Genomic DNA, 26,796 nt, shown 5'->3' with positions numbered 1-26,796 from the left:
AAGAAATGGATCAAACAACGCTTTCATTTTTGACAAAGTTGTTTTTACTTTGCAGTACAGAAATCATTTGAGCCCAAGATGTTTCATTTAAGTGGTTTGAAGACAAGAGTATATCACACAGGGCTCTCATCAATTCAATACTGCTGCAGTACACATTTGGTCCTTCTTAAGCAAATACACTCATCCACACTTCCCATTAATCTGCTGTTACTGCTCTTCCATCACTGTGCATGATACAGGAACTAATGTATCTCTAATGCATCATGGTATATAAAGCCGTTTTAAACAGCTTTGGGTAGTTTACGCTGGACTACAGTCACCCTTTGTGGCTTGGTCTTTATTGTGTCTGGCTATGCTGGAGACTAGACAGTAAAAGGGGTTAAAAAGACACAAAAATATCTAATCCAATCACCCCTTACCCCTCGTTCTGATGATATGAACAGGGACCCTCTCTCATGGCTGTCAGATGCACAAAACCAAGCCACCTTCCTCACCCTGACATGAACAAATACTTGTAAAGACCAATAACTGACGTATAGATATTTACTTCCAAGCGCTTTTTTCTTTTACAATAACAGAAAAATGTAACCCCCCCCACTCCCACCCCAACATATATCCACTATGTAAGATACTTTTGAATATGAATCGTCATTTGATTTGGCATCTTTGGGCTATAAATCAACATGATAAGCAGAAGTATGTCGGGTATTAACTGTATATTAGGCATAACCAGTGTTTAGTGCAACATCCAACAGAATGAGATTTGATAAAGCATAGCCCCCTCCCTGAAAAATATCCCACAATAACTATAACAAATCTCTAGATATATCATGAGCTTCCTCAAGAGGGCAAGCCATGTACTTGGATGATCAGCCAGCCCATTGGTGTTTACATTTTTGTGAAGGATTTCTAATTTGAATTGTAAGATTTCAGTTGTCGGCAGCGTCGTCGTCTTTGATAATCAGGAGTGTTGTGGATGCTCGGACTCTACTCTACGTCTCCGAAGCAGTCTTGCTTCGTGCGCTCCATCTCGGAAAAGTCAAATTCTGAGCCGGTCATCCTCTGGTAGATGTCTTTGATGTCGTCACAGGTGGTCTCGAAGTGAGTCGTGGCATCGTAAGTACGGGAGATGAACATCTAGAGGAGGGAAAACAAACAGCGGTCAAAGAGGCATTTTTTTTTTATCGTGGGTTTTTGTTATTATTATTATTATTATTATTATTATTATTATTATTTCTATAATTTACAGAAATGTATTTAACATGTATTTAGAATAAAGGGCTATTCTATTGTTACTAGGGCTGTCAGTCGATTAAAATAGTTAATCTCACATTTTTTATCTGTTCTAAATGTACCTTAGAGGAATCTTTTTCAAGTTTGTAATACTCTTATCAACATATGAGTGGACAAATATGCTTTATGCAAATAATGTTTATTATCATTGGAACAATGACAAATATTCTCCTGAATATTTTCAATACAACAACCTGGAACCTCTCTCTCTCTCTCTCTCTCTCTCTCTTCACTCTCTCCCAACCCTGTGTACTTCTCTGCACTGAGCCAGTTGCTCAAACAGACAAGCCTGTTTACAGTGGCCGCTCCTCTGTCTTCATAACAGTCAAAGCATGAGACTGAAGTTCCCACTGTGGGTCAAAATAATGCGCTGTGATGTGCAGTCGACACGTTGGATGCAATCCGAATTATCTAACGCAGCCCCTCGTCCTCCACAATGTTAAGCTGTAGCCCCCCCATTTAGCTATCGCTGTTAAAAGCTTGCTGCTCGTAGAAGTGTCCAGGCGTCTCCCCGACAAACCTTCAAGCGTGGTCTGCCGCAAGCGAGCAGCAGGAGCGGGGCTGTCAGCATCAGCTGTGTGCTTGGCTTGCTTGTATCCATATCTCTCGCTAGAATCTCCCACCACCCAACTAACAACAACAACAACGTCAAGCCTTTGGGCTCTGAAACTACGGGGCGGGCCGAGGACAAATACACATGCGTTAATCGCACGTTAAAATAATTAGTGGCGGTAAAAAAAAAAATGCGTTATCGCTATATATTTTGTGTTTATTATCATAATTTTTTCTTTTCCTTTCTCAATCTCACACAGAGACACACGTCTGGGAAAAAAGTTGTATTACTCAATTTGTTCTGGTCTGTTTTTTTATGTATTTAATAATAATATTAAATAATTCATTACATTTTTATTAGAGCGCTTTACATGACATATCACACATATTAGACGTGTAACGGTTATTACTGTGGACAATACCCACAGGACTTGTAAATACCCTTCACTCTCTTTTTCGTGACACTGTACTCGTCTGCACTTGTCCTGTAATTGCTATATCACTAAATAAATAATACAAATTAATAAATTCAAGAGTTCTTTCAGTGCACATGGAGATAGATGAACAGGGCAGATATAGGCTTGATTCTTGAAGGACGACTGCATTTTACAAAATGACAATTTGGGCATCAATTAATGACCCAGTGTCAGCTCAAGTTCTTCTCACATGACTCCCTGGTAAAATAATCAAATATGGAGAAAAGTCTTGCTTTGTTGAAGTAAAAGGGGTCGGCATTTAAGAAGAGCAAAACTATATCTTGTTATATTTGTTTTTAATCGGGAGTTCTTCTCTGTTTTTTATTCACCATGGGAGAAAATAACTTTGCTTGGACAGATTACAAAAAAGTTTCCCTAGCACCTGCTTTCTGTTTTTACAGGCGGCAGGAAACGTATCTTAGAAGTGTTTCCTGTGCGGGTTGTTTGTTGCTGACATTACTTGCACTGCCCCGCACGCAATAGCAGGAAAAAAGCTAAGTGCTGCAAAGACGTAATGAGGTATGCTTGTTAAATAAAAGCCAGGTCGATTAATCTGTTACAGTGAGTGCCTTATTCTTCTTTTAAACCCAACTTTGGTCGAGGGTATACTATAGTATCCTTTTTATTGAGCAGTTGAGCTGACTGAAAAATGTGAACCAACAGGAATCCTGAGCTAGGTTTGTAAGGTGCAACAGGAATGTTGTTATATATTTTGGGCCATTGTCTCAAAGGCAAGCTGTCTCAAATCCTGAGCAGGTATACAGTCAATTGTGTTACTTTTCTCAAACGTTTCTATAGCTGACATCCACATAGTGTTTTTTTTAGAGTGTCACTGTCTTTCTCAATCGTTCCCAAAAAAAGGGGAGTGCTCTGCCAAACGTTTCGAGTTTAAAATCCTCTTAAATGACAGAGAAGCTGAGGACGTCACTGTTAAAAAAATGGAGGGGAAGCTTGTTTTGGCTGTGTCTGTCTATACGGAGTTGGCTTCTCTATATAAATATATAATATATATAAATATATATTAAATAATAATAATACTAAATTCAATTTATAAAGCACCTTTCATTGCTAGCAGCAATCCCAAGGTGCTAAATATTAATAATTAATTAAAAGTATTATTAATAATAATAATAATAATAATAATACATGGTACTTTTATAGCGCTTTTCAGGAAACTCAAAGATGCTTTGACAGAGAATTAAAAAATACAAAAAAAGATAAACAAAACAGAAAATAGGGGGGGGGGGGGGGGGGGGGGGGGGTCAGTGGTTGAATGCAGTGTGAAATAATGTATTATATAACATTATTGGCTCTGCATTTGATTATTATCAGTTCCAATAATAACTTCATAAGTAACTACGTCTGAAAGCAGAATTCTAGGGCATATCATTGAAAGCAAATATTCAACAACTACACCAATTGTATTGTATATAATATTCTTTGCAAGCTCTTGTGGGCCACATGAAATGAGGTTGCGGGCTGGATTTGGCCCACAGGCTTTGGGCTTTGAGTTTGAAACCCCTGTTGTAAAGAAACAAACAGTGGAAAGGAGAGATTGCTCGAGCGGTAGAAGAGGGGTCGTACCTGGCTGTCGGTGCCCATGTCAGTTGGTGCGTACTGGTCACTGACGCTGACAAACTTCTGCTCGATGGGCTTGATTAGCTCCAGGGCTGACTCGATCTCCTTCTCAGGGTCGCTTGTCTCCACTGTGGTGCTGATGATGGCAATATATTTACCTTGTGCGGCCACGTTGTGAGCAAAGGAGACCAGACACACGTAGATGTCTGTACATTGAAAACAAAATCTGCTGGTTAATCTCTGTTGGCTAGCCTATGGGTACATTAAAAAGGTTATTATCAAATGTTGTTTTAATATTATGAAGATGCATTTCATTTGGTTTAGCTGGAAGTCTATGCACTGTCATAACTGGGTAGTACCTGATGATATGAATATAAAAGCAGACGGTTCACAATGGATTTCACACATTTAATATTTTCTTTGTAGTTTTCAATATTTAAATGAACAGAATAATATCATAGGTTGATAAAACACCACACACAAACACTTCTCCTTACTCAAGCTTCCTTTCCCTTACCTGCAAATCAACCTTTCTATTTTAATTAGACATCTACAGACTACTCAGCTATGCTAAGGACACTATCTTCAGAAGTGATTTACGGATATGAAAAGCGTAAAGTCAAAGACATGCTTCTCATTTCCTGTGTGCACTCACCATGCTTCCTGCCGACCTGGCTCTGGGGGATGATGATCTGGCAGGAGTTGACGTCACCAGTGTTGGCGATGGGGTGATTTAAGATGCAGATGGCTCTGATCACCTGACCCACTTTGGTGGCGCGGTCCATAGCGTAGCTCGGGTCGCAGATCAGCTGCTTGCACCTGGCGATCTGCGGGGGCAACAGCCAGAGGTCAGATGGTTGCCAACAGGAATTAAAACATATTTGAGAGCAAAATACTCACCTCTCCCTCAGACTTGACTCCCACCACCTTCCCATCCTCCACCACGATCTCCTCGATGGGCTTGTTCAACATATACGTCCCGCCGTAGATGGCACTCAGCCTGGAATGATAACACACAGTGGTACACTATTAGTTATTAAACACAAACATTGGATCTGATGATAGATAGGGAGTCCACTGATTTCTTTATTTGCATTTAACAGCAGTGCAGCTAAACGATTAACAACGCTGCTGTATCAAATATATCGGATTCCCCCAGACTTTGCCGCCATTTAGCAGCTTGTTGTATACACACATATTACACATCTGTGTCGAAGGAAGAGTCCCTTACCTGGCAAACCCTTGTGGAAGCTCTCCCAGGCCGTACAGTGGGTAGAGGTATGGGCTCTTTCCATGCATGGCCAGAGACTCGCTGTAAAGCTTGATCCTTTTTATCGTATCGAGGCAAGGTTGATCCAGGTAACTAAGTGGAGAGAGACGGAGAACATATAAAACTCCATCCATCATATGCAATTAAATAATAAAATAACTTATCAAACCACAAGAAAGGCAACTGACTCGTCTGTGCGGTGGAGGGCGAGGGAGTGGCCAGTGAAGTCCATGACATCCTGACCCAGACTGAACTTCGCAAAAACGTCCCTCATTGGAGTCTTTGTGGGGTCGATGCCTTCCATGGTTTTGGGGTCTTCCGGGTCATACTTTGCGACAAACTGAAGGAAGTTTTTAAAGCGCCTTTTCTCAAATAAGCCCATCAGACCTTTAGGAAAGCAAGAGTTTGAACTTGAGTTGATTTACAACAATCAACAACAATTTACAACAGCATTAGGCGCTTTCACACCAAGTACTTTGCCGTACTTAATTCATCAGAACTCTTTAGTTCTGATGAACTAAGTACAGATCGCGTTCACACCGGAATAAGTCCCTGAGGGAGGATTAGGCAAATGAAGCCGCTGACGTCACTTCTTCTTCTTCACGGCGTATACTGCCACCCGAAGTCCCCGGAGTTGGGGACTGGCTTCAGTAGAAGCTGCTGGGACTCCCAGCAGCTTCTACTGAAGCCTTCCGAGTAAATCGCCAGAACGCCGACACCTCCTCATCTCCACCGCTCCCATGTTTTCTTTTGTGTTGCCATAAGTTAGTCTCTCTGCGTTTGTGCGCGGGGCTAATGCTAATGATGCTAATGCAAGGAAAATAAAATGGCGGCTTCACAAAACCTTTTGGGAGTTTTACGGGGCGTGGTGTGCAATCCGCCCAGCCAATCAGAAATGGGAACCTTTTTCTCCCACGAAAGTACCTGCTCTCTAGCAGGGACTAAAAAGGGGGTGGAAAGGTTCTCATGAACTAAGTTCTAGTTCCGGATGTTTTTGGTGTGAACGCACATTTTCGGAACTATACTGGGAAAAGTACTCCGATGTGAAAGCGCCTATTGCTACATGCAACCAGCTTCTAATAATGTGATGGGTTAGACACAAAACAAGGAGTGAACAGAAAGGCAAATGTTTTCTTTCAGTGTAACTATAGAAAGACACAAATGCAGCTTATAAATAACAAACTATTCCCTGGTGGCTTCAAGATGTCCACACATTCTTTTTAAAACCCCTGTTTAGTTGATCCTCAGATTACTTACTTGATGACAGAGCCTCAGCCTCAGTGGAGGGGACTTTATAGATTTTGCCCTTCTTGTACACATAGCTGCCCTCAATCACTTTGAAGTCCAGGTACTTGGTCACCTTTGTGATGAGCAGCATGCGCACCAGCTGGCCTGAGGGAAGAAGATGCAGACATCAGCGTTACTTTCACAAACACATAAAGTTATGATATTGCTTTTATGCATGAAACATTTATCTAATATCAACACCAATGTCATGAAGACACTTTAATGATATTGCAGTAGTAACTGTGGCAGGTGGTTCCTGCTTTTATTTTAAGATGTTTCATATACTAAAGATTGCTGAAACCATATAGAAGTGATTTTCAACCAGCGATCCGGGAGAGATCGTCAGGTGTGCCGTGGGAAATGGTCCAATTTCACTTAATGCTCTTAATGTCTTTCATTTTTGTAAAGCACTTTGAATTGCCTTGTGTTTGAAAGGTGCTATATAAATAAACTTGCCTTGCCTAATCTGGTTCAAAAAAATTCTGCCATAAAGCAGCAATAACAGCCTACATTCATGTCACAAGATAAAGCTGTGTGTGATCTTAGTAATACCGTTGGCCATAAGGAATTTAGGGATCAGGTCCACGTTCCAGTCCCGGCCTTTCCCCATTGATTCACTCGGTTTCCCCGGCAGGCTGAAGCGCTTGTAGAGCTGAAGGGAGACACAGAAACCGTCATGACTCACATGCTTCAGCTGCAGTTACAGCAGATGTGGTAACCATTATAAGGGAAACTCTTTACATAGCGACGCTAGGGCTGCACGATTTGGGGAAATAATGTAATTGCGATTTTTCTGACAGATATTGCGATTGCGATATTTGTTTTTAAGCGACTCAACGGAGGTTTATTGTAAAATGGGGCCATATCTCCGGCTAGGAAGGTCGTATCAACGTGCTCCCGTCTCTAGCACCCCGCAGCCCGAGCTACGAGTGAAAGAACTAAACTTACATGAAACTTCCGTTGGGTTGCTTTAAAGTCAAGCTTCAGTTTCAGACTCACCCTGTAATAGATGTGAAACATGTGATGGAGCATTACTAACCTGACTCAGATGCTTTGTTTCACCAAACCATCTAGGAACGCTCCATTGGAAGCCATTTGGAAAAGTATTTAAAAAATACTTGGCAGGTGATTGGATCAATCTGTCTATCACCTACTATCATGGGCCGCTTCTGATTGGTTAACAATGACTGGTACATGTGGAGCACAGCACTTCTGATTGGTTAACAATGACTGGTACATGTGGAGCACAGCACTTCTGATTGGTGTGGATGACTGACACACAAGAAGAACAACAACAACAACAGAATGGCAGGCTTTGCGATTTGATAATTGCATCATTTAAAATCGCGATTTCAATTTAAAATCGATTAATCGTTCAGCCCTAAGCGACACCACTCTTTTTTATAGAGGCTACCGTCCTAAGTATAAACATAGTCATCATCGTCTGTGTGAGAGGGGAAACAATACATTGAAATAGTCGTAGTCAAAATGAGATCTATAAAGAAGCTACCGGAAATAAAACACTGCATCGTTTTGCCTGAACTGACCGCATCTAAACATGATTTGCTTTTGCATGTTTGCCCTTAAGTGCAAACCAAAGGTTCCCAAACCTGAAGCTGCAGATTAGTGCTAGCTTTCAGAACAGTTGATGCAGGGCCGAGAGGAAGTCATAGGATTCGGCGAACAATTGAATTGGGTTGCTATGCAGCAGTGAGCCATGAAACAGAAGTTAAAGGTCACCTATCATGCTATTTTTAGGCAATAGCATAGGTCTCAGATATATAACAATTTATAAAAAACATGTCTATGAAGTGTTTTGCTCAAAATACCAAACAGATCACCCATTCTAGCCATGCCTCATATCCCTCTATTTCACTTCCTGTTTCAAAAGTGCTGATTTGGGGTATAAAGCTTTAAAAAATTGACATCAAAAAAAGGAGGGGTCTGAGCTCATGCGGGACCCGGCAGCTACTGTCTAAACTAAATACTGCCGTGATGAAACGCCATATCATGGATTATCAAGGATTATTTCTGAAACAGTATGGAACTCAAAGGCTTTCTCTCTTGCCGGTTATACCACAAGGTGAGTTCCTTTTTATATCCTGCTTCTTCACACACATGCTCTCCAGTACAGGTTAGCTCTGAGTGTTAGCGATGCTAATGTAAACATGCACCGACCATATTACGTCCAAAACAGTCGGGCATTGTTTCTGATAGCAACTTTCTGATAGCGCCGTGGGTCCACACTTCAGATATTACGTCTTATCGGACGCAAATCTGGATCAGCTCCGTTGTAGCCCCGTTTTTAGAGATTTGGGTACGGAGGAAAAGAGGGGGGGTTTTATTTTCTGACGCTGCGTGAGTTCCCTGACACACCGGGGACACATCTTTATGTATAAAACACATCAAAAAGTGCATTTTGCATGATAGGTCCCCTTTAACACTAATTAAAAAAAAGTAGATATACCGGAATAACCTGTATTGTTGTAAGCATTGTAAGTAATGAGGAAGTAGAAATTAAAGGATATTATTGTGTAGACATTCGTTCTAATTAAACCCATGTAGACTGTTCATTTCCTTTTAAACTCCGCTTACAAGTAAAATTGTGTTTGCCAATCATAAAGCTTCTTCGCGGCTCTGATGCCACTCTAGATGATGGAATTACCAGCACAACTTATGACAAAGTTTGGAAATTCATGGAACATTTCTTCCAGGGTTGTGGTCAGAAGTTGGCTAAACGTGCTTTTTTCCGATCCTGAAAGCACGTGCTTCACCGGGAAGAAATCCCACAGCACCCTTCTGTGGCCAAAAGCATTTAAAGACACCAGGCCTCGAGTCTGTAGCTTTTCCTCGCAATGTGAATTACTACAATACATGGCTGACAGTAGTCTAATCTGTCTAAATCATGGAAAGCCTTCAGGTTTTAAGAAAAAATCCATTAAAAAGGCGGAAAATATGTCACATACTACAAATGTGTCAAATATCATGCAGTCAAATATGAACTTTTTGGAAAATATGGGGCCCTTTTTTCAAACTTGTTAAGAGGATGAAGTTCCCAAACATTCCTGATTAAACTTTTACATTTTGGAGGGGTTGTCGCGGGGAGGAGGTGCTGCCGTACTGACATGTATTGTTTATCATTTGTTTCAGCCGACTGGTTTTCTATTTATTAATTTGTTTATTTTGTGTTTGTCTGTTTGTCTTCTGTCTGTGTGGGATCTTGTTTGCCCTGGCAGTATTTACATTGTTACTCTACCTATTTTTCTATAAAGTGAAGATTTGTTTACCTACTTTTGATACATGCTCTGATAGAATAACTGTATGCTGTTGAAAAAACACAATAAACAAAGTTTAAAAAAATATATATATATACGAACTTACATCTTCCAGAGGCGTGATGGAGGCACTCTCCGCTCCATAGTAGGAGTTACGGTCCATGTGCAGGACCTTCTTCCCCTTCACCGACATGATGCCTGATAAAATGCATTCCTGTTGGAGGAGACAGAAGAGGAGTTAGACCGAGACCCATGGGATGCTGGGGAAATCCACAGACATGTTTCATCCTAATAACACTGCATGTGTCATGACGGCACATAAGGTTAATATTGATTTAATTGTTATTAATTCACACGCAGCAGGATTAACAACCCCTTAATACATATAGCTACAGGCTCCAAATCATAGCTCATCATCAGATCAGCACCACTGCCACACAAGCATTAACTGTCTTCAACACTTCATCTTCTATAGATCCTGCTCGAGTTTCCTGTTTGTTAAATTGCCTTAAATTAAATCCCCTAAAGGTTGGCTTAAAGGGTGTTCCTGGAATAAAACTGGTTGGTTTTGACAATATAGCCTGAAGGGACAATATATTAAACCATTTGTAAGTCTCTCTAAGAAATCAGCTCTGACACACCCAATACCAACATAATGTCAGACATGCTTGTGTGGAGTTGGGAGGATGATTATAGCTTTCACATGGCTTTAAGTCTCAGAGCCTGGGTTATGATGAGGGAAAAATGCCTATGTTTGCGAGAGTCTGGAATTCTCCAAAGGCCATAATGCGATTACTGTGTGCATCATGTGACTGTGTGGACTCAAAAACTAGTTTTACTATAATGACAGCTTACAACACGGCAGTACAGAGTATGACATGTGTCTCAGGTGACAAAAAACAACACCGCAGCACTCCTTTTGTAAAGAGACTGTCGCTTGCTATAAAACACAGGAAGTGCATTTGTTCCTTTTAATTCGCATGAAATGGTATGACTCTTAAGAGGCCAAAAATAGCTGCACATTTATGACATTGTGGTGAATGAAAGATCATGCACACAACCTCAATGCAACCCGACTAGGGATGGGTATCGTTAAGGTTTTAACAGTACTACTACTTTTATCGATACCGCTTATCGACCCGGTCTTTTAACGGTACTCTTATCGGTTCTTTTGGAGAACTAAACAAATTGTGAACAAAGCAAACATTGCTTTTTATTTAAATGAAATACATAATATTTCACATCAAAAGAAACAACAATGTTTTAACAAATCTTATTAAATAATGTGATGACAGAACTGTAAACAGAATAGCTGAAACTTAGCTAACTCAGTTCCCTCTAATCATTAACCCATGTTTGTATCATTGAGTTAACTCCGTGTGTTGCTGCTAGTATACATAACACCTGACGTGGAAACGTTACTCGTGGATGGGGCTGCAGAGCTTCTAGAAAGACAGTCGAACCCGGTGCGTTTCTCCGTCTGGATGTGGAGCACTTTTGATAAATGTTTAGACAAATTGCTCGTGTTACCGCCCTGACATGCTAAACTCTTATTGCACTTTTGGTAACGAGCATTGTCCACATCGAGACGGGTAAAGTTTAACCACACCTCGGAGCGCGTTCTCTCCACCATCTCCTCCGTGTGTGTGTGTTGCTGCATGTAGCAGCTGCGTGTGTAAACTGCCCCGCCCCCTCGCACACAGACGGGGGAGAGAGATCTCTCGTCTGGATTGGAAAGATCGAAAATACTAAAAATAAATCATAGACTCATTTTGCAGTCTTTTTGCGTATTAGAAACGGAGTTGGTGACACTAAAACTGCAATATAATGTTTGTGTAGCAATAATACATATGACTTATGTTTTACATGTTTCCAGTACCGATAAAAAGACCGATAACATCGGAGCTTAACGGTACCACGGTCTTTAATAATTCAGCCCCGGGGCCCATTTAATACCGGGGCTCGGTACCCATCCCTAACCCTGACAAATAACTGCAGTCGTAAAAGGATATAGGAAAAGGTTTGCATTTTAAACATAACTTAGGTTAATCAATCTCAATGAAAGCTGTAATAACAACGTTCTAACAATAGAGTCATATTTAAATAACGTCGAAAGCCAAGGTTGGCTTTACCATATCCTTCTTTTTCTTTGGATTTATCCTTTTTTTTTTTTTTTTTTTTTTATAAATTGCATGCTCCTCTGCCAAAGCTTCATTACTGAGTTTCTGCTTTTTTCCTAACATGTGTGAGGGACATAGATGGATGCTTTTGTTCATGTGCTTGTAGTTTGTGCTTTTTTATGGGTACTAAGTATTGACCTTTATGACCATTATATCCACCAGCAGGGCAGCCTGCACAGTGTAACATGCAAAGAACTTAACAATGCTGTTATCTAAGCCTAACACAGCATCACCCATAAGATGTAGACACTACCTTATTTCCTTGTGACCATGAGTAGTGATGTTGTCTGAAAACAGTGTAAGGATTACTGGCAAACTTAATTGCCCCTCTCATAGCCTCAGTGACATACCTACTACTGTACATCCTGCAACATCCTAGCTTAGTCTCTGCACAGGTGCTCTCCCAAAATAAAGCATGTCCCAGTGAAGTTGGATTGTACCTATTGTAGGATCTTGCAATGACATTGACTTTAAGGAAAGGCGTTAACTTTAGACAACATAGATCTCCTCGAGGAAGTAAAGAGCAGTTCTGATGTGTCACTGTCATTCATTTGGCGTGACGTGACTGAAGCCGACCTACAGCTGCTCGTGTAAATACAGGCTTTGACACAGAGCCAGAGTCAGCGACGCGTTGTCATCACTACCTCAGCGAGATAGCAGCGGCCATGCTGACGGAGAGGAAAACACACTGACCCAGTGTAGTCAGACAGAAAGCTAACGGAGTATAAAACATTGGGACCAAAGGCTACGTCTCAGTTCAATTTTGAACACTTAAAACCCATAAAACTCAGGATGAGACACGGCAAAGTCCAACAAGAACACAACCACTATCTCTGCAGTTCAAAAACTTGAAAAATCACATGACAGGATATCACAATCACAGCAAGACTATCCAAGTTTTTTTACAACACTGGAAAACTTCTGAACACTTCTAAGTGTTTCAGGTCAAAACAATCTGTTGTATGATTTAACATGCACAACAAGCCGAGGAGATTATTAAATTAGATAGGAATGTGTTAGATTAAAAGGAATTTAAATTCTTAAGACAACATGTTGTAGCAGTGTCTGTATTAGTAATTATATATGTATGATAGTCATGCAAATCTTTACATTTCGTAGGTCTTTGTTGTTATTGATCATTTGATGCCTTACATTTCAAAACAAGCTAATCTTTATTATCTCGAATGAATGCAAGCATTGTGTCCATTTCCTTACCAATAATACAGTTTACAAAGATAAAGATAGACAAAGATAACAGCTGTATACTTCTGATTTTCTAAAGCCCAATGTGATGTCTTTATATGTCTTATTTTACACGTTTTGAATGCATTACTGTATTCCACTGCCCTAATGCTAGTTTTCCCTTGGTAGTACCACGGCCTCCTCAATCAACGAAATGCTTCTCTCGTCTTCAGACAAAAAGCTGCTTACTGTGGATCACCATGAGAGCATCAAAATGTGCACCAGACTGCATTTAGGTACAGTTTGATTTCCTGTGCCAAGCCACTCCCCTGATGTGTCATTAGAAGTGGACAGATGGGAAACCCAATCCCCCAATCGCTTAACCCGATAACATTAAAAAAATGTGGAATTGATGGCATCGAAGGATACGAAACGAGTGTATCACTAGTATATTATATTGGATGTATGTGTATCTAAGTTATTATGAAGCCAGTACTGTGTGTGCAACATAAAACGGGAAATGTGTCATCTGTACAGTACAGTAGTAAATTGTTTTAATAGAAAAACTAAAACCATGTGAAACTACATTTTACAAACGTTCTACAGGGCTTTTTAAACTGGCAGGAAGTCAGTGTATTTCTCAGTTTACTGAACTCACAGAGGACTGTACTTTCGGTTCCTCAGTCTAAGTGGAACCACACCCAAATTTTAGTTAAATCCGCAGCATTCCTAGAAACTTAACCAGCCCCCTTTCTGTCAGACAGTGTCCTTTCTATTGCATGGTGAATTCTGACAAAGTGAATGGGAATAGCCCACAAAAAACAAACCTTAAATCAAACAATATCAGAAGTTAGTAGGACACAGGGAGTTCAATCTCAACAGATTAACAACACATTGCTAATCGTTCTTCCTCTTTGTCCATATAATCAGTGCAAACTATTGTGTCAGTTGTATATGCTTCTCATTGCTATATTATATTGTAATTTGTTGTAGTGTAAAACCTTGTTTATACACTGTGCGAACGTAATTAAAATGTTTTTATTTTATTTATTTAGGTAGGTATTCATAATGTAACAATTAGTCAACTAACGTACAGATTGGTATATTAATTGAGACTGTTCTATATTATTCTGTATTTAATAATGTTTGAAAATAGGTATTTTTTTACTGAGAATATGTATATATTGTTTTTTACATTATTGATGTTAAGTATATCTTTATTTTATTCAAGTAATGTTGTAATTCTTGTAGATTGACTGTCCAAATGCTAATAAAGTATCGATCCATCTATCTATATACGAAGACATAATTGTACTCCCCAGCCTGTTGAGTCCACCGCACTGACAGGAGCGGAACAAAAACGTAACATAGCTACATATGGAGCCACGATTTTACTACTATTATTACTTAGCTTTCATGAAATGACCCTAATGTTTGAAAAAGGGTGTTAACTGTACACTGGAGATTAACCGGTGAAGCTGACACGTCGCTATTCTGTTGTTAGCAGGCTAGCTTAATTTAGCTCGGCTCACTTTAGCAGACGAATCATCCGATTATCTTGACGGGGAGCCTGAAGATTAATTTAAGAAAAACGCTAAAATAGCAGTATTTAACAACATAATACATAATAGACACAGCAATAGAGTGAGAGTTGATGTGTTATTGTGTCAGTTGACATTTAACTGTTGGTGTCGTTAATCTTCACTGGTAGCATAATGCTAGCCGTTATCATCCCTGCTCCCAGTTCCTATTCGTTTAGGTTAGCATCTAAGCTAGCTACTTAGCTCTGCTGATTAGGCCCAGTTAGCTCGAAGCTAAGACGTTGGGAGCTAACTGCCGTTGGTAACAGGTTGCAAATCACTTCCTGCGCTGATAAACAACAGCTAGAATACTTTCTTACCGTGAGTCCGGTGCCCAACACGATAACGTCGTACTCTTCATTCATTTTTCAAGTCTTTTACGACTCTGCTGCTGAATATCGAGAAAGAAGAAAATGGAGATCAACGGGTCTGGAAATGAGAGGGGCTGCGGCTCAGCGTCAGGCGCCTCTGGTGGGCGGGGCCTGGGCCTGTCAATCAAATGAGAGGCAGGGAGGCAAGAGGGCAGACAGAATATACTTCACTCGTATTTATTTGATATGCTTTAGTTGTCTGCATGGGCGTCACTTTGTTTGAAAAAGTGGTGGGGATAATTTCTCCAGATTTAACATCAGCATAGCGGAAGACAACATATGTCCCTCCCTTGGGTGTAGAACCTGAAGCACCTGCATGAAAAACCAATGCACAGACCTCTGGACATCCACATAGTGTTTTTAAATAATGAACCCCCAACTATAGGTCTTGCTGTGATCCCCGGGCGCCGTACATAATGGCAGCCCACTGCTCCTAACACTAGGATGGGTCAAATGCAGAGAAACCGTTTCGTTACTAGTACCTGTACTACGTAATATGACAATAAGTTGAATCTTCTTCTTCTTCTTCTGTGATTTGTACCTTTATGCACCAACAAGCACACAGGTATGGAGGACAGAACATGACACAAGTCAAAATGTAACAAAGGCATAAATACAGGAATAAATGAAGGAATAAAAACAGAAAGGAACACAAAAATACAAGAATAAATAAATGTGAAAAAAAACTGAAAAAAATAAATGTGGGAATATACAGGAATAAACAAATACAAGAATAAATAAATAAAAATAGAGATAAATGTATAAATAAAAAAATAAAAGTTGAAAATAAAACAGAACACACATTATATATCTGTGTAAACTGTAAACTGTAAATATCGTCTCTCGACTTAATAGACTTTTCTTTTTTGGTCGGATCCAGTCAGCTGACATGGGAAAAATCATGTGACCCAGCTGCCGTTTTGACAGGAAGAAATGTCCAAACTTTTCCTGTTTACTGTCGTGGTTTAAATCTCTGTTTTGAGGCGTGTTACAAGACATATTTTTCCAGAAATGTCTCCTTAACACACTGCCCGTTTATTCAGTGTATTAATGAGGATGTTGGATAGCAAAGGTGTGTGTGATGGCCGGGTTTCAGAGCTCCAGAGGCTATACCTGCTCCTATTCTAGAAGAAATTCATCATGAGGAATTCCACCTAGAAATGGAGTGAAACAATGGGAAATGCAATGTAGTCTCATTTCACTGTTTCACTGTGGACTAGATTAATGATTGACACAGCTGTATAGTAAACCCAGTGACAGTCATAAAGCCTCTGTATTACTCACCCAATTCTGCTTCGATAGGATTGGATGTTATTGGCCTTACAGTCAGCCAGCAAGGCCTTTAAACACATTAATCTGTCAGGAGCCTAAAACTACATACAATATATTTCATACACATTTACATGGATGCACTAGTATTTATACATAATAGAGTTGGTGTCAAAGCTTAGATTTGTTCGTATCAATTCAGCGGGCACATGTTTAAACCTCACTGCAAAGCACTTTCTTAAAATATATTTACTTATATGCAGCACCATTATGGCCTTTTTGTAAATATAAAAGACTGAAGCAAGACTTCCATTCAATCCATGTGATTAAGGTCCCTAAATGTTGTTACTCAAGAATACACAACACAGCAATCTTGACTTTAATCACACTCTTTTAATAAATATTGAATGTAACAGAACCAGTAGCAGCATCTGTATGGTATTGTCTATGATGGGTCTGGTATTCCACATTCAAACACCTGCACTACGTCTGGTTTCTTCGCATGCTGCCGTGCAGATGTGCCAGATGTGTCCTCTGAGTCTTTGAGTCCCAGCTGCAGGAGCGTCATGGCGGCATCTGAGCGCTGCCCGATGCACGCCATGTGAAGAGCTGCCAACAGAAGAGAGCACAGGATGGTGTTCAACAGAGCTGCAAAGATTTGACGATTTATTGATTTGTTGTTCTATAATCAGTTAACGGTTACAGTGATTTTTCATTAAAAAAAATTGGTAAAAAATGCGGTTCTCATCCTCTTAAATGTACCTTATTTTCTCCGTTTGATATAATATTAATGTAATATCATTGGGGTTTGTGGACTGATAAGACAAGATATTGAAATATCTCACCTATACGTTAATGAAACTTTATCACTATTTTCTGGCATTTTACAGACCAAATAATAATGAAAAAAATAAAAGTAGCAGTCCTAGTCGTAAGGGGATCATACTGATATTTATTTATACTTTAATTCTTTTTATTTTGACCTTCCAGGAAGCCATTGGTTTGCATAATATTTTGTTTTATTTTGCTAAGCCTTAGCTGTTGCACAAGTAAATAACACATATTGCATTATTCATAAAGTAGTCTTTTTCAGAAATGTTTTTCATAGTTTTTGTTAACTTTGCCGTCATATTGACTATAAGTAAGCAAGGAGGATATTTGAGTGTACATTTAAAAAAACTAGAAATGTTAGCCTTGAAGCCTCTAAGGTTGTAAAGATATTTATGGTTTGAAACCCCATTTTCAGGGTCTTCTTGTTTGTTAAAAACCACGGTAGCCACTGTAGTCGAAGTTTAAAACTGCTTACCAGTTCTTCCCTTTTTGTCCCGAACATGAAGATCAGCCCCGCACTCAAGCAGTGTTTTTATAGTAGACGTGTGGCCCTCCTGAAAAACACAGATTAAAATAGGAAAGACATTTTATCTCCACGTAGCCCCAGCTGGGGAAGAAGTGCCCCTTTAGGTACAACAACCCCTAAAGGTATTCACTAATCTGACCTTTGCAGCGTAATGCAGGGCGGTGAGCTGGATGTCAGTCGTCCTCTGGTTCACGTCTACATTCAGCTCCTTCACCAGGAAGCGCAGCGCCTCGTTCTGCCCGGTAACAGCAGCCTGATGCACCGCCTGAGCCCCGACACTGTCAGCTGCTGCTGGAGACGCCTGCAGAACACATTTACTGTTATTTTGTTGTAAGATAACAAAAAGAAAAACACATTAATAAATGTTAATGCGAAAATAATCTGAAGCCTGGGGAACAAAGGATCAGATAAAATGTGCGACTCTGATCTTATTGCAATACTAAAAAAAAAGTTTCTAGAGGGCCCTAATATTATAGAGAGTAAGTAAGTAAGTAAGTAAGTACAATGTATTTATAAAGCGCTTTTCCCAGACTTAGTCACAAAGTGCTTGACAAAAAAATCATACGAATCCTAAAAGATTAAATGACCACACAAGCCACGTGTTAAGAAGTCCTAAAAACACTATACATTGTGAAAAACACAAGTTACCCAAACGCCTGCCGAAACAGGAATGTCTTTAGATGACATTTAACAGAGTCTACAGAGTCAGCGGACCGTAGGTGTGAGTACTTGCCCAATTTAGCAGAAGCTGATTTAAAAAGGCCTTTTTTTTTTACCTGGTGTTTTTCTAAAAGCAGCCTGGCTACAGAAATGTGTCCGTTCCTCACGGCGTCCATGAAAGGAGTCGCTCCACAGCTGTCAGGACTGTCGGGGGGGTAAACACATCTGGGAGAAAACAGAAGAGACAGTCAGACAAGTGTGAGACCTGCAATATTATACTGTATGTATTAGGGGTGGTGGAAATAATCGATACAGCATAGTATCGCGATACTTTGCGTGGCTATATTGTATCGATATTTTATTATATCAACTATTCATATTGCAATTCCAAATTAAAGTTTTTGGTAACAATTGCTTTTTCAACCCACTAGAAGATGGGGCTGAGCTTTTTCTTGTGCAGTCATGACCATGGGTAAAGTCAGTGGGATTGGCAGGAAGTTAGTCAAACAAAGATGGAGTCAGCGGAGAAAGATATCAGAAATGCAATATATCGCAATATATCGTATCCCAATACTTAGCATATCGTAGAATCGCAATACTATCGTATCGTGGCTTAAGTATCGCGATAGTATCGTATCGTGGGGAGCCTGGTGATTCCCACCCCTAGTATTTATATCCCAAAAAAGGGGTGGAAAATGTAAGTAAACAAACTATCTTTTCAGCTTGGCTACTTACATATTTGTGTGTTGGTTTTAAATCATAATATTTAACTTTCTAATGTTTTCTATTTGTTTTATGTGAAATATTCCCCATACAAAATGTTTACATACCTCTCCAGCAAGATGCTAACAACCTCCTCACAGCCGTGCATCGCTGCATGATGAACAGAGAGAGTACTGGTTATAATCTGACAATGAACACAAAGATCATTCAAGTAACAGGAGAGAAAAACACAAATTTGACTCAGTGATCACCTGAAACACACATTTAGAGATTTGGTGAAGCGAAACCAGAGGACGCTTTACCTTAAACAGATGTTATTAATGTAGTAAAACCACAAGGGGAAGTGTTAGGAGAAGTGTGAATTCATTTAGGTAGAACTTGACTTCATGACAGAGACGTGCTACATGCTACAAGATGTAATGGTGTAAACCAGAGCACGTCTTACCTGCAGTGTGTAGAGGTGTCCTCTGCGTCTTGCTCTCCGTCCTCCAGATGTCCGGCCTGATAAGAAGCAGCTGTTTTATGACCAGAGGATCCCCCTCCCTGCAGGCGATGTGGAAACAGTTCCAGCCATCTTTGTTTCTCAGAGCCGGGTCAGCACCGAGACTCAGCAGCTCCTCGATCACAGAGAGGTTTCTCCTGGTGCAGGCCATCATCAGGGGGGTCCTGAGAGAGAAGAGAGGCTGAAACACTCACAGAACACAGGGGTTGTTGTTGTTTTTCTTGTAGATATAGTTTTTGTTTGTTTGTTTGTTTGTTTGTTTGTTCACCATGTAAAGCGGCCTTGGGTCCCTTGAAAGGCGCTATACAAATGTAATCTATTATTATTATTATTATTTTACAGGAAATACTGTATAAATATCTATAAATAGAAGAATCACAATCACATTTCTATATAATTGTCTGTGTCAAATCTACATTTTGTTCCCTCTTTAGTTTAATTTGGACTAGACAGCATCAAATATACTGCACATTTTTGTCGTGACTTTTACACTTTTACATCCCATAATAAGTGATTTTTCTTGCATCACAGAAAAAGTCATTACAAATGTGAATGCAAATAATGGAAAACAACATTTATATTAATATTCACGTCTCATATCGTTCAATTTGACATATTTATTAAGTTGATTTAGTAGATTTGACATATATCACCTTGTTTGGACAGTGAAATAGTCAGCAGGATTTGGGATACTGATTAATACAAAATATATTAATTGTGCACTGCAAGAAATCGTTTTGAGTTTAGATGGACAGGATATTGTTTTAAGCTTCTTAAAAATAAAAACAGACCTTTACAGCTTGTTGTTAACTTTGACGAACTCGTACAACACGAGGCACACATTAAGCCACAGTCGATACGAAGAATGCTGCTTTCTTTGTCTCTTCATAACCGTTTCCACTGTATGTTATACACGCGTTTTGTAAATATATATATATATGGATAGTTGCCTGTCTTTAAAAAACAAGTTAAAAAGGTCCTCCTTCGAGCCGGAATTGAACCAGCGACCTAAGGATTTCAGCTTTCCGCCTCTACAGTCCTCCGCTCTACCAACTGAGCTATCGAAGGGAACTGGCATTAAGCGTCGTGCAGTTAGTATTTAAAGATCACAAGGGCGCAATTTCTCCTCGTTTTTTTATTATTTTTGACTCATGTATCCTCACCAGTCAGATTTCTTCAGATTGTCCACTTTGGCTCCTTCACGGAGAAGATAGCTAACACACTCCTGATGTCCCATAGAAGCAGCCTCGTGCAGCGGCCTCTTGTAATCGTTGTTGTAAACATCCACATCCACGCCAACCCGCTTTATTAGATACTCTACAATGTCAAGGTGTCCCTTTCTGGCAGCGTAGTGTAGCAAAGTGTCTCCTGACCGACCAAAGTGTTTATTACTGACTGTCTGAAGAGCCACGGAGCCTCCTAATGTTACCTGTTTCTCCAGGGAGTTTAACTGTCCCTCCTGAGTGAGCTTTACCAGCTGTTTTAAAGTGTTTTCGTCCATGCTGGGTGCAGGTTAAAGGCTGCTGCAGGTAAACAAGGTCACTAACTGGTCAATTCATAGAAAATAGTTAAGCTAGGCTTCTTGAAGACATGCTGGAATACATTGTTTACCAGTTTCTATTGCAGAGTAGGAAGAAATGAAATGGCCAACCATGACCTTACACTGTGACTGCGTTACCAAAAAATAAAGTATAAAAAAAATGCAGAAACAAACTAAATCTATTATGAATATGTTTTAATTATTATTATATAGAAAATGTGATGTTATTTGAAAGTAAATAATGTTTTCGACTTAAAAGACAACGTTTGATACACAAATCTTTATGATAGCACTTATAATTGATAATGAAAGCACACATGTATGTATTAAGTACAAATAATGTATTCATTATGTAATGTATTCGTGTTTATGTACTCAAGTAGAAGAAACTTTAAAAAAGGAATACATCTTAGTCGTCCTTTTCGGCAGACCGGCACCATAGGCATTGTGGGAAATGTAGTTTTTGTGACAACGTGCGATTTGGCTCGTTAAAATAGTCCCAAACTTCTTTAACTCGCTTTTTTCTTCCATGATATTAAAATATAAGTAATCTGCCAAATCGTAGCTTTATACATACCTATGTACGTGTGTGGCAATGCCCCCTGGTTTAAATGAAGCTTATAAACACATCTCTTTCTCTCACATCGGGACTAAAGTCCTTTAAATAACAGCAGAAAAACCGTAGTTTTCAAAGCAGATATAATTAAGTTTTCAGTATAACTGCTGGTTCTGTTAATTTGTGAGCGCTAATCCAGTGTTTGGCAAAATATCAGCAAAGGACTCAGCGCTGGTGAACAAGATGAGTCACATCTGGAGGGAAGAAGGAGAAGGAGAAAAAAAAAGTGGGGGAGACAGAAAAGTGGGATTGTTGGTCAGAGTCTCAGTCCTCAAAGGTTTTACAACATGGACCATGAACAGCAGGAATGAAACTGACCGCATTGCCACCTTCTTTGTCTGGTAGGTACATTTATGATATTGATTGTGCTCCTTATTGATGATTTACACTTCAGACCAACAGGGGCACACCTCCTAATTCATTTATTCTAAAGTGCATTTTAGCGAAAAACAACACAGTTCGTTTTTGTGCATGTCAATGGTCTGCATTGCTTATTTCGACACATGTTTTGTGTATTTTGACCTATTTATGCAGCTTTGTTGTATGTGTTGGACAAGAGAACTTTCTGTCCTTTTACACTGAAAGAAATATTTTCAGGACAATTAAAAAATCTGTCCTTTTAACTTTTCATTTGAAGAACAATTGAAAACAATCTACAAGCTACATGACACAGTTTACTGATGTGTCAAAGCAATTTGTGGGTAGTTTTATGTGTTCTTGCTCTTTTTGTATACATCTTTCTGCCTTGCAGGAAGGGCTTTCCCTTCTTTAAGCTTGTTTGAACACTTATTTGATAGAAACATCAACATTAACAACTTAACTCCAATAGAAATCAATAAAATGTTACAGCATTGTGAAGAGAGTTTCAGATAAAGTAGACTACTTTATCCAGGTTAGGTTTTTTTTGTTGCAGTGGGATGATTTAAGTGGTTGGGTTTGGACCGGACCCACACCCCCTTTACATACACTTACACTGTTATATTGCAACTTTTTAGGAACTTCTGGAAATTATTTATGTATTTAAACTTATCAATGATCCCTGGAAAGAGCAAATAAACTATTGTAAGACAGGAGATAACCTTTTTAATGATATTTAATGTAATATATTTGAGAAAATCTTCAAATTAAGCTTACAAATGGTACAAAACAACAGGAGGATTTGCATCTGTTGGTGCAAAAACACTGACATTGTGTCTATAAATGCATTGAGATAGGATAACATATCACATGTAAATGTGATGCATTGTAATTTAAAGAGTTTCGAGTGGATTACCAATTAATTTTTTCGGCTGCAGACCAGCAGACCAGTTTGGCCTCCAGCATCTGAAGCTAATCCGGTCCAGATGTTTTTGTGCTGCTCTAAACATGTGACAAACAATCTAGAAAGCAATGCATGACTAATTGTCCTGTCCTAGTTTAGTTAGAGTTATCAGGTTTCTAAGGAAGTGGTTAAATGTAAAAAACAGACGTCTACTTAGGGTGTGAAATGAATGAGAAACGAAAAGCGTGTTACTTCCTGCTGAGGTTTAGGCTGACAAAATAATGAGGGCAATGAAAGCCAGATATTGATTATAAGAGGAGATAGAAATGAAAGGATTTTTGAGATGTGGGACGGATAAGATGTGCTTTTTGTCCTTCATTGTTTAAGCATTTATATTCTGTAGCCCTGGCATCAGGAAGGAAGGAACTGGTGGAAGGTTTTAGACAAAATGCAGCCACATGTGTCCGCAGGCCTCAGTGAGTTTACTGCAGGTCAGGTTAGCTGGCAGTTTGTCACAGAAACAAACCAAACTGTATACAAATGTGTGTCCAAAAATATATTTCTGTGTGTCTTTGAAATGAAACATATTTCTCACTGTATTAAATTACAATTTGAGTGTGTGGCAATCTAACCAACCCCTCAAGTAGCCTTAAAGGGGCGCTATTGCGCTTGTATTGCGTGTTCCCTTTCCTCTAGTCAGTTATATAGGTTTGTGTGCATGTAAACGGTCTCCAAAGGCTTAAATTCCAAAGCTTCTATTAGCTAGCCCTCCAACACATTATACGTGATAGGCTAAGGGGCGGGACATCTCTAAGCAGTTGACCAATCACAACAGAGCCGGCCAGCTAACCAATCAGAGCAGACTGGGCTCTGGTTTCAGACAGAGGGTGAAAAGAGGTGCTGCAGCACAGGCAGTATGAGAAAAATAAAGAGCTTTTTGAACATTAAAGCATGGAGACATGTCCCAGTAGAGACACTACATACTGATATACACCTGAACATCAGCAGGAGAGGACTCTTTAAAGTAGAGACACTACATACTGATATACACCTGAACATCAGCAGGAGAGGACTCTTTAAAGTAGAGACACTACATACTGATATACACCTGAACATCAGCAGGAGAGGACTCTTTAAAGTAGAGACACTACATACTGATATACACCTGAACATCAGCAGGAGAGGACTCTTTAAAGTAGAGACACTACATACTGATATACACCTGAACATCAGCAGGAGAGGACTCTTTAAAGTAGAGACACTACATACTGATATACACCTGAACATCAGCAGGAGAGGACTCTTTAAAGTAGAGACACTACATACTGATATACACCTGAACATCAGCAGGAGAGGACTCTTTAAAGTAGAGACACTACATACTGATATACACCTGAACATCAGCAGGAGAGGACTCTTTAAAGTAGAGACACTACATGCTGATATACACCTGCAAATTAGCATATGTCTTCTTTAAAGTGTGTTATATTAGTGTAAATCACATGTGTGTAAGCAGCTGTCAAACGTAGTTTTGTGATTATTTCAGACGTTCACACTAATGATTATCTTTTTCAGCTAAAAGGACCAAGAGGAAGCAGCTTGACAGTTAAATGTCTGTGCAGAAAAACCCTGAATCTTTAGCCATGTCTTTTGACAGTTTATACATGAGGCCTGTCATCTTATTAATAAATATTTCAAACGTTTTACGTCACTTTGAGCTCTGTTGCCAAGCTTCAGTGTCAATACTCCTCAGAAGAAAAGGCAAAATCCTTCAATATGTCATTGTTAGGCCAAGGAATATTTAATCTTTCAAGTTCTCTTGAGTGACTTAATAGCTCTTTTTTTCTGTGTGTTTGCAGCTGTTGTTGGAAGCAACGATGAAATATGGCTCTCCTGAGAAAAGGTAAGTGCATATGTGAATACACAGTAAGGTGTGTTGTGAATGCAAAGTGGCAGGTTTACCGTCTCAGGTTGTAAACATTACGTTGAGGCAAAGAAGCTACGTCTTCTCCAGATTTTATTTGGGTAAAGTCTATGAAAGGAACCCCCAAACTTCCCAGAAGGAAAGCATCTAGCTGGTGTGTGTGTGTGTGTGTGTGTGTGTGTGTGTGTGTGTGTGTGTGTGTGTGTGTGTGTGTGTGTGTGTGTGTGCGTGTGTGTGTGTGTGTGTGTGGCCTAGCATTACTATACTTGTGGGGGACCTAAATCTGTTTACACAGTCACGTGTGGGGACTGGCTTCCCTCATGGGGACATAATGGAGGTCCCCATGAGGGGAATCATTAATTTTAGGGTGAAGACTTGGTTAGGGTAAGGGTTAGGGTTAGGGTAAGGGTTAGGCATGTGTTGGTTATGGTTAAGGTTAGGATAAGTCTCCAGGAAATGCATGTAAGTCAATCTAATGTCCCCTGAAGTGATGTATACATGGTGTGTGTGTGTGTGTGTGTGTGTGTGTGCGTGCTGGGGGAGGGTGTGATGAGGTAACCATATGAGAGGCTGTAAGGAGTATCCAGCCAGTGTGTAAACAGCACTTTGGACTGAATGCAAACTAGTCAGCTACGTAATGGAAACTGGGATTTCCAAAAATATTATGCGTGCTTTCCATTTGTTCAATTTTTTTTATCTCGCAATCCAAATATTTGTGCTAGAAATCATACATCTGCCTCCCAGGGGTCAGTGAGTCCTGAATATCTCAGGTGCAGATGTAGTTATGGCACCTGAAAGGGCAGCCAGACGTGATAAAAGTGTCCGGTGAACGGTTGCAGATGGAGATTTAATCCTTCTTTAGATCTGGTCTGCAATAGATAGTAAACCTTTTCTGATGCTATGAGAAAAAGCATGATCCTATATATCAGTCAACACAGTTTTATGTTGAGGCTAAAGTCCCAGCTTACAGTCTGATTGGATACCACCTCATGTATGTTTGATTCCTCTGTTTCCAGTTAACCAGATCCTGGTGGTGCTCCTGCTGCTCATGGTGTGTCTCCTCTTGCACAGCTCACTGCTCGGAGCCTCGCCTCGACCCAAACCCGCAGGTATTTTCCACACAGGTTATATTTCAATCTTTGTAAGGCAAATTCAATTGACGTTAAACGTGTATTGTGTGTATAAGCCTGATTTCTCTTATTCCTACGGCACCATTGTTGTCCAAAAAACACATACTGTATACTGTCTGTCCTGCTGCCACGAATACTCACTTTATTATGAAATTGTCACTATTTACTCTTCTTCGTCTAACTTTGGTTATAAACAGAGATGGCAAAAGTACACACATCCTTTACTCAAGTAGAAGTACAGATACTCGTGTTTAAAAAGACTCTGGTGAAAGTAGAAGTACTGACTAAACTTCTCTACTCAAGTAAAAGTAAAGATGGGCTTTGAAATGTACTTCAGTAAAAAGTACCCATAACTAGCAGCTGTTTTAAAGAGTACCTGACCTCCCTTTATATTAATAGAACAATAATGTCATTGTTAGCTAATGAATGTTTCCATGCTGAACAACGGCAACATGACAACGTTTTCATTGGTCCCTCTTCTTTAGAGAAGACCAGGAAATGATGGATACACGGATCGTGTTCAAATCAATAGGCACGCAATGACTCTAAATAATAATGATCACGCCACCAAACACACATTCAAACTAAAGGAACCAGCCTGTTTGGGAAATGTGAGAAGTAGAAAGTACAGGTATTTGAGTTCAACATGTAAGAAGTAGAAAGTACAGGTATTTGGGTTCAACATGTAAGAAGTAGAAAGTACAGGTATTTGTGTTCAACATGTAAGAAGTAGAAAGTACAGGTATTTGGGTTCAACATGTAAGAAGTAG

The 26,796-nt window shown here is 39.6% G+C and overlaps 3 protein-coding genes and 1 non-coding gene across 4 annotated transcripts in view; 1 reads left to right on the top strand and 3 right to left on the bottom strand.

Annotated features, from left to right (window-relative positions):
- Nucleotides 1–21: 21 nt before the first annotated feature.
- LOC117483188 (rab GDP dissociation inhibitor beta-like) lies at nucleotides 22–15,192 on the bottom strand. Its single transcript, XM_034131406.1, has 10 exons — nucleotides 14,994–15,192; nucleotides 9,838–9,945; nucleotides 7,009–7,108; nucleotides 6,427–6,561; nucleotides 5,358–5,556; nucleotides 5,131–5,262; nucleotides 4,800–4,899; nucleotides 4,555–4,726; nucleotides 3,906–4,105; nucleotides 22–1,137 (listed from the first exon to the last, which is right to left on the bottom strand). The coding sequence occupies exons 1-10, from the start codon at nucleotides 15,036–15,038 to the stop codon at nucleotides 988–990; spliced, it is 1,341 nt and encodes a 446-aa protein (XP_033987297.1). The 5' UTR covers nucleotides 15,039–15,192; the 3' UTR covers nucleotides 22–987.
- A 1,492-nt stretch (nucleotides 15,193–16,684) lies between these two features.
- On the bottom strand, nucleotides 16,685–21,169 carry ankrd16 (ankyrin repeat domain 16). The gene is made up of 7 exons (XM_034131456.1): nucleotides 20,719–21,169; nucleotides 19,499–19,719; nucleotides 19,161–19,203; nucleotides 18,447–18,555; nucleotides 17,810–17,971; nucleotides 17,620–17,698; nucleotides 16,685–16,922 (listed from the first exon to the last, which is right to left on the bottom strand). The coding sequence occupies exons 1-7, from the start codon at nucleotides 21,054–21,056 to the stop codon at nucleotides 16,759–16,761; spliced, it is 1,116 nt and encodes a 371-aa protein (XP_033987347.1). The 5' UTR covers nucleotides 21,057–21,169; the 3' UTR covers nucleotides 16,685–16,758.
- On the bottom strand, nucleotides 20,536–20,623 carry trnay-gua. The gene is given in 2 exon segments: nucleotides 20,536–20,571; nucleotides 20,587–20,623. It is a non-coding gene; the product is annotated as a tRNA-Tyr (tRNA).
- Nucleotides 21,170–21,972: 803 nt separating the features above from the next.
- glt8d2 (glycosyltransferase 8 domain containing 2) overlaps nucleotides 21,973–26,796 on the top strand; it is a 13,934-nt gene continuing 9,110 nt past the window's right edge. The window contains 3 exon segments of the mRNA XM_034131548.1: nucleotides 21,973–22,052; nucleotides 24,832–24,875; nucleotides 25,913–26,005. Of these exon segments, the coding sequence (XP_033987439.1) occupies nucleotides 24,857–24,875; nucleotides 25,913–26,005 (112 nt within the window). The 5' untranslated portion in view covers nucleotides 21,973–22,052; nucleotides 24,832–24,856.

The sequence above is a fragment of the Trematomus bernacchii genome, unplaced genomic scaffold, assembly GCF_902827165.1.
Source record: "Trematomus bernacchii unplaced genomic scaffold, fTreBer1.1, whole genome shotgun sequence".
Taxonomy (NCBI): Eukaryota; Metazoa; Chordata; class Actinopteri; order Perciformes; family Nototheniidae; genus Trematomus; species Trematomus bernacchii.
This window is presented reverse-complemented; position numbering and strand designations above follow the sequence as displayed.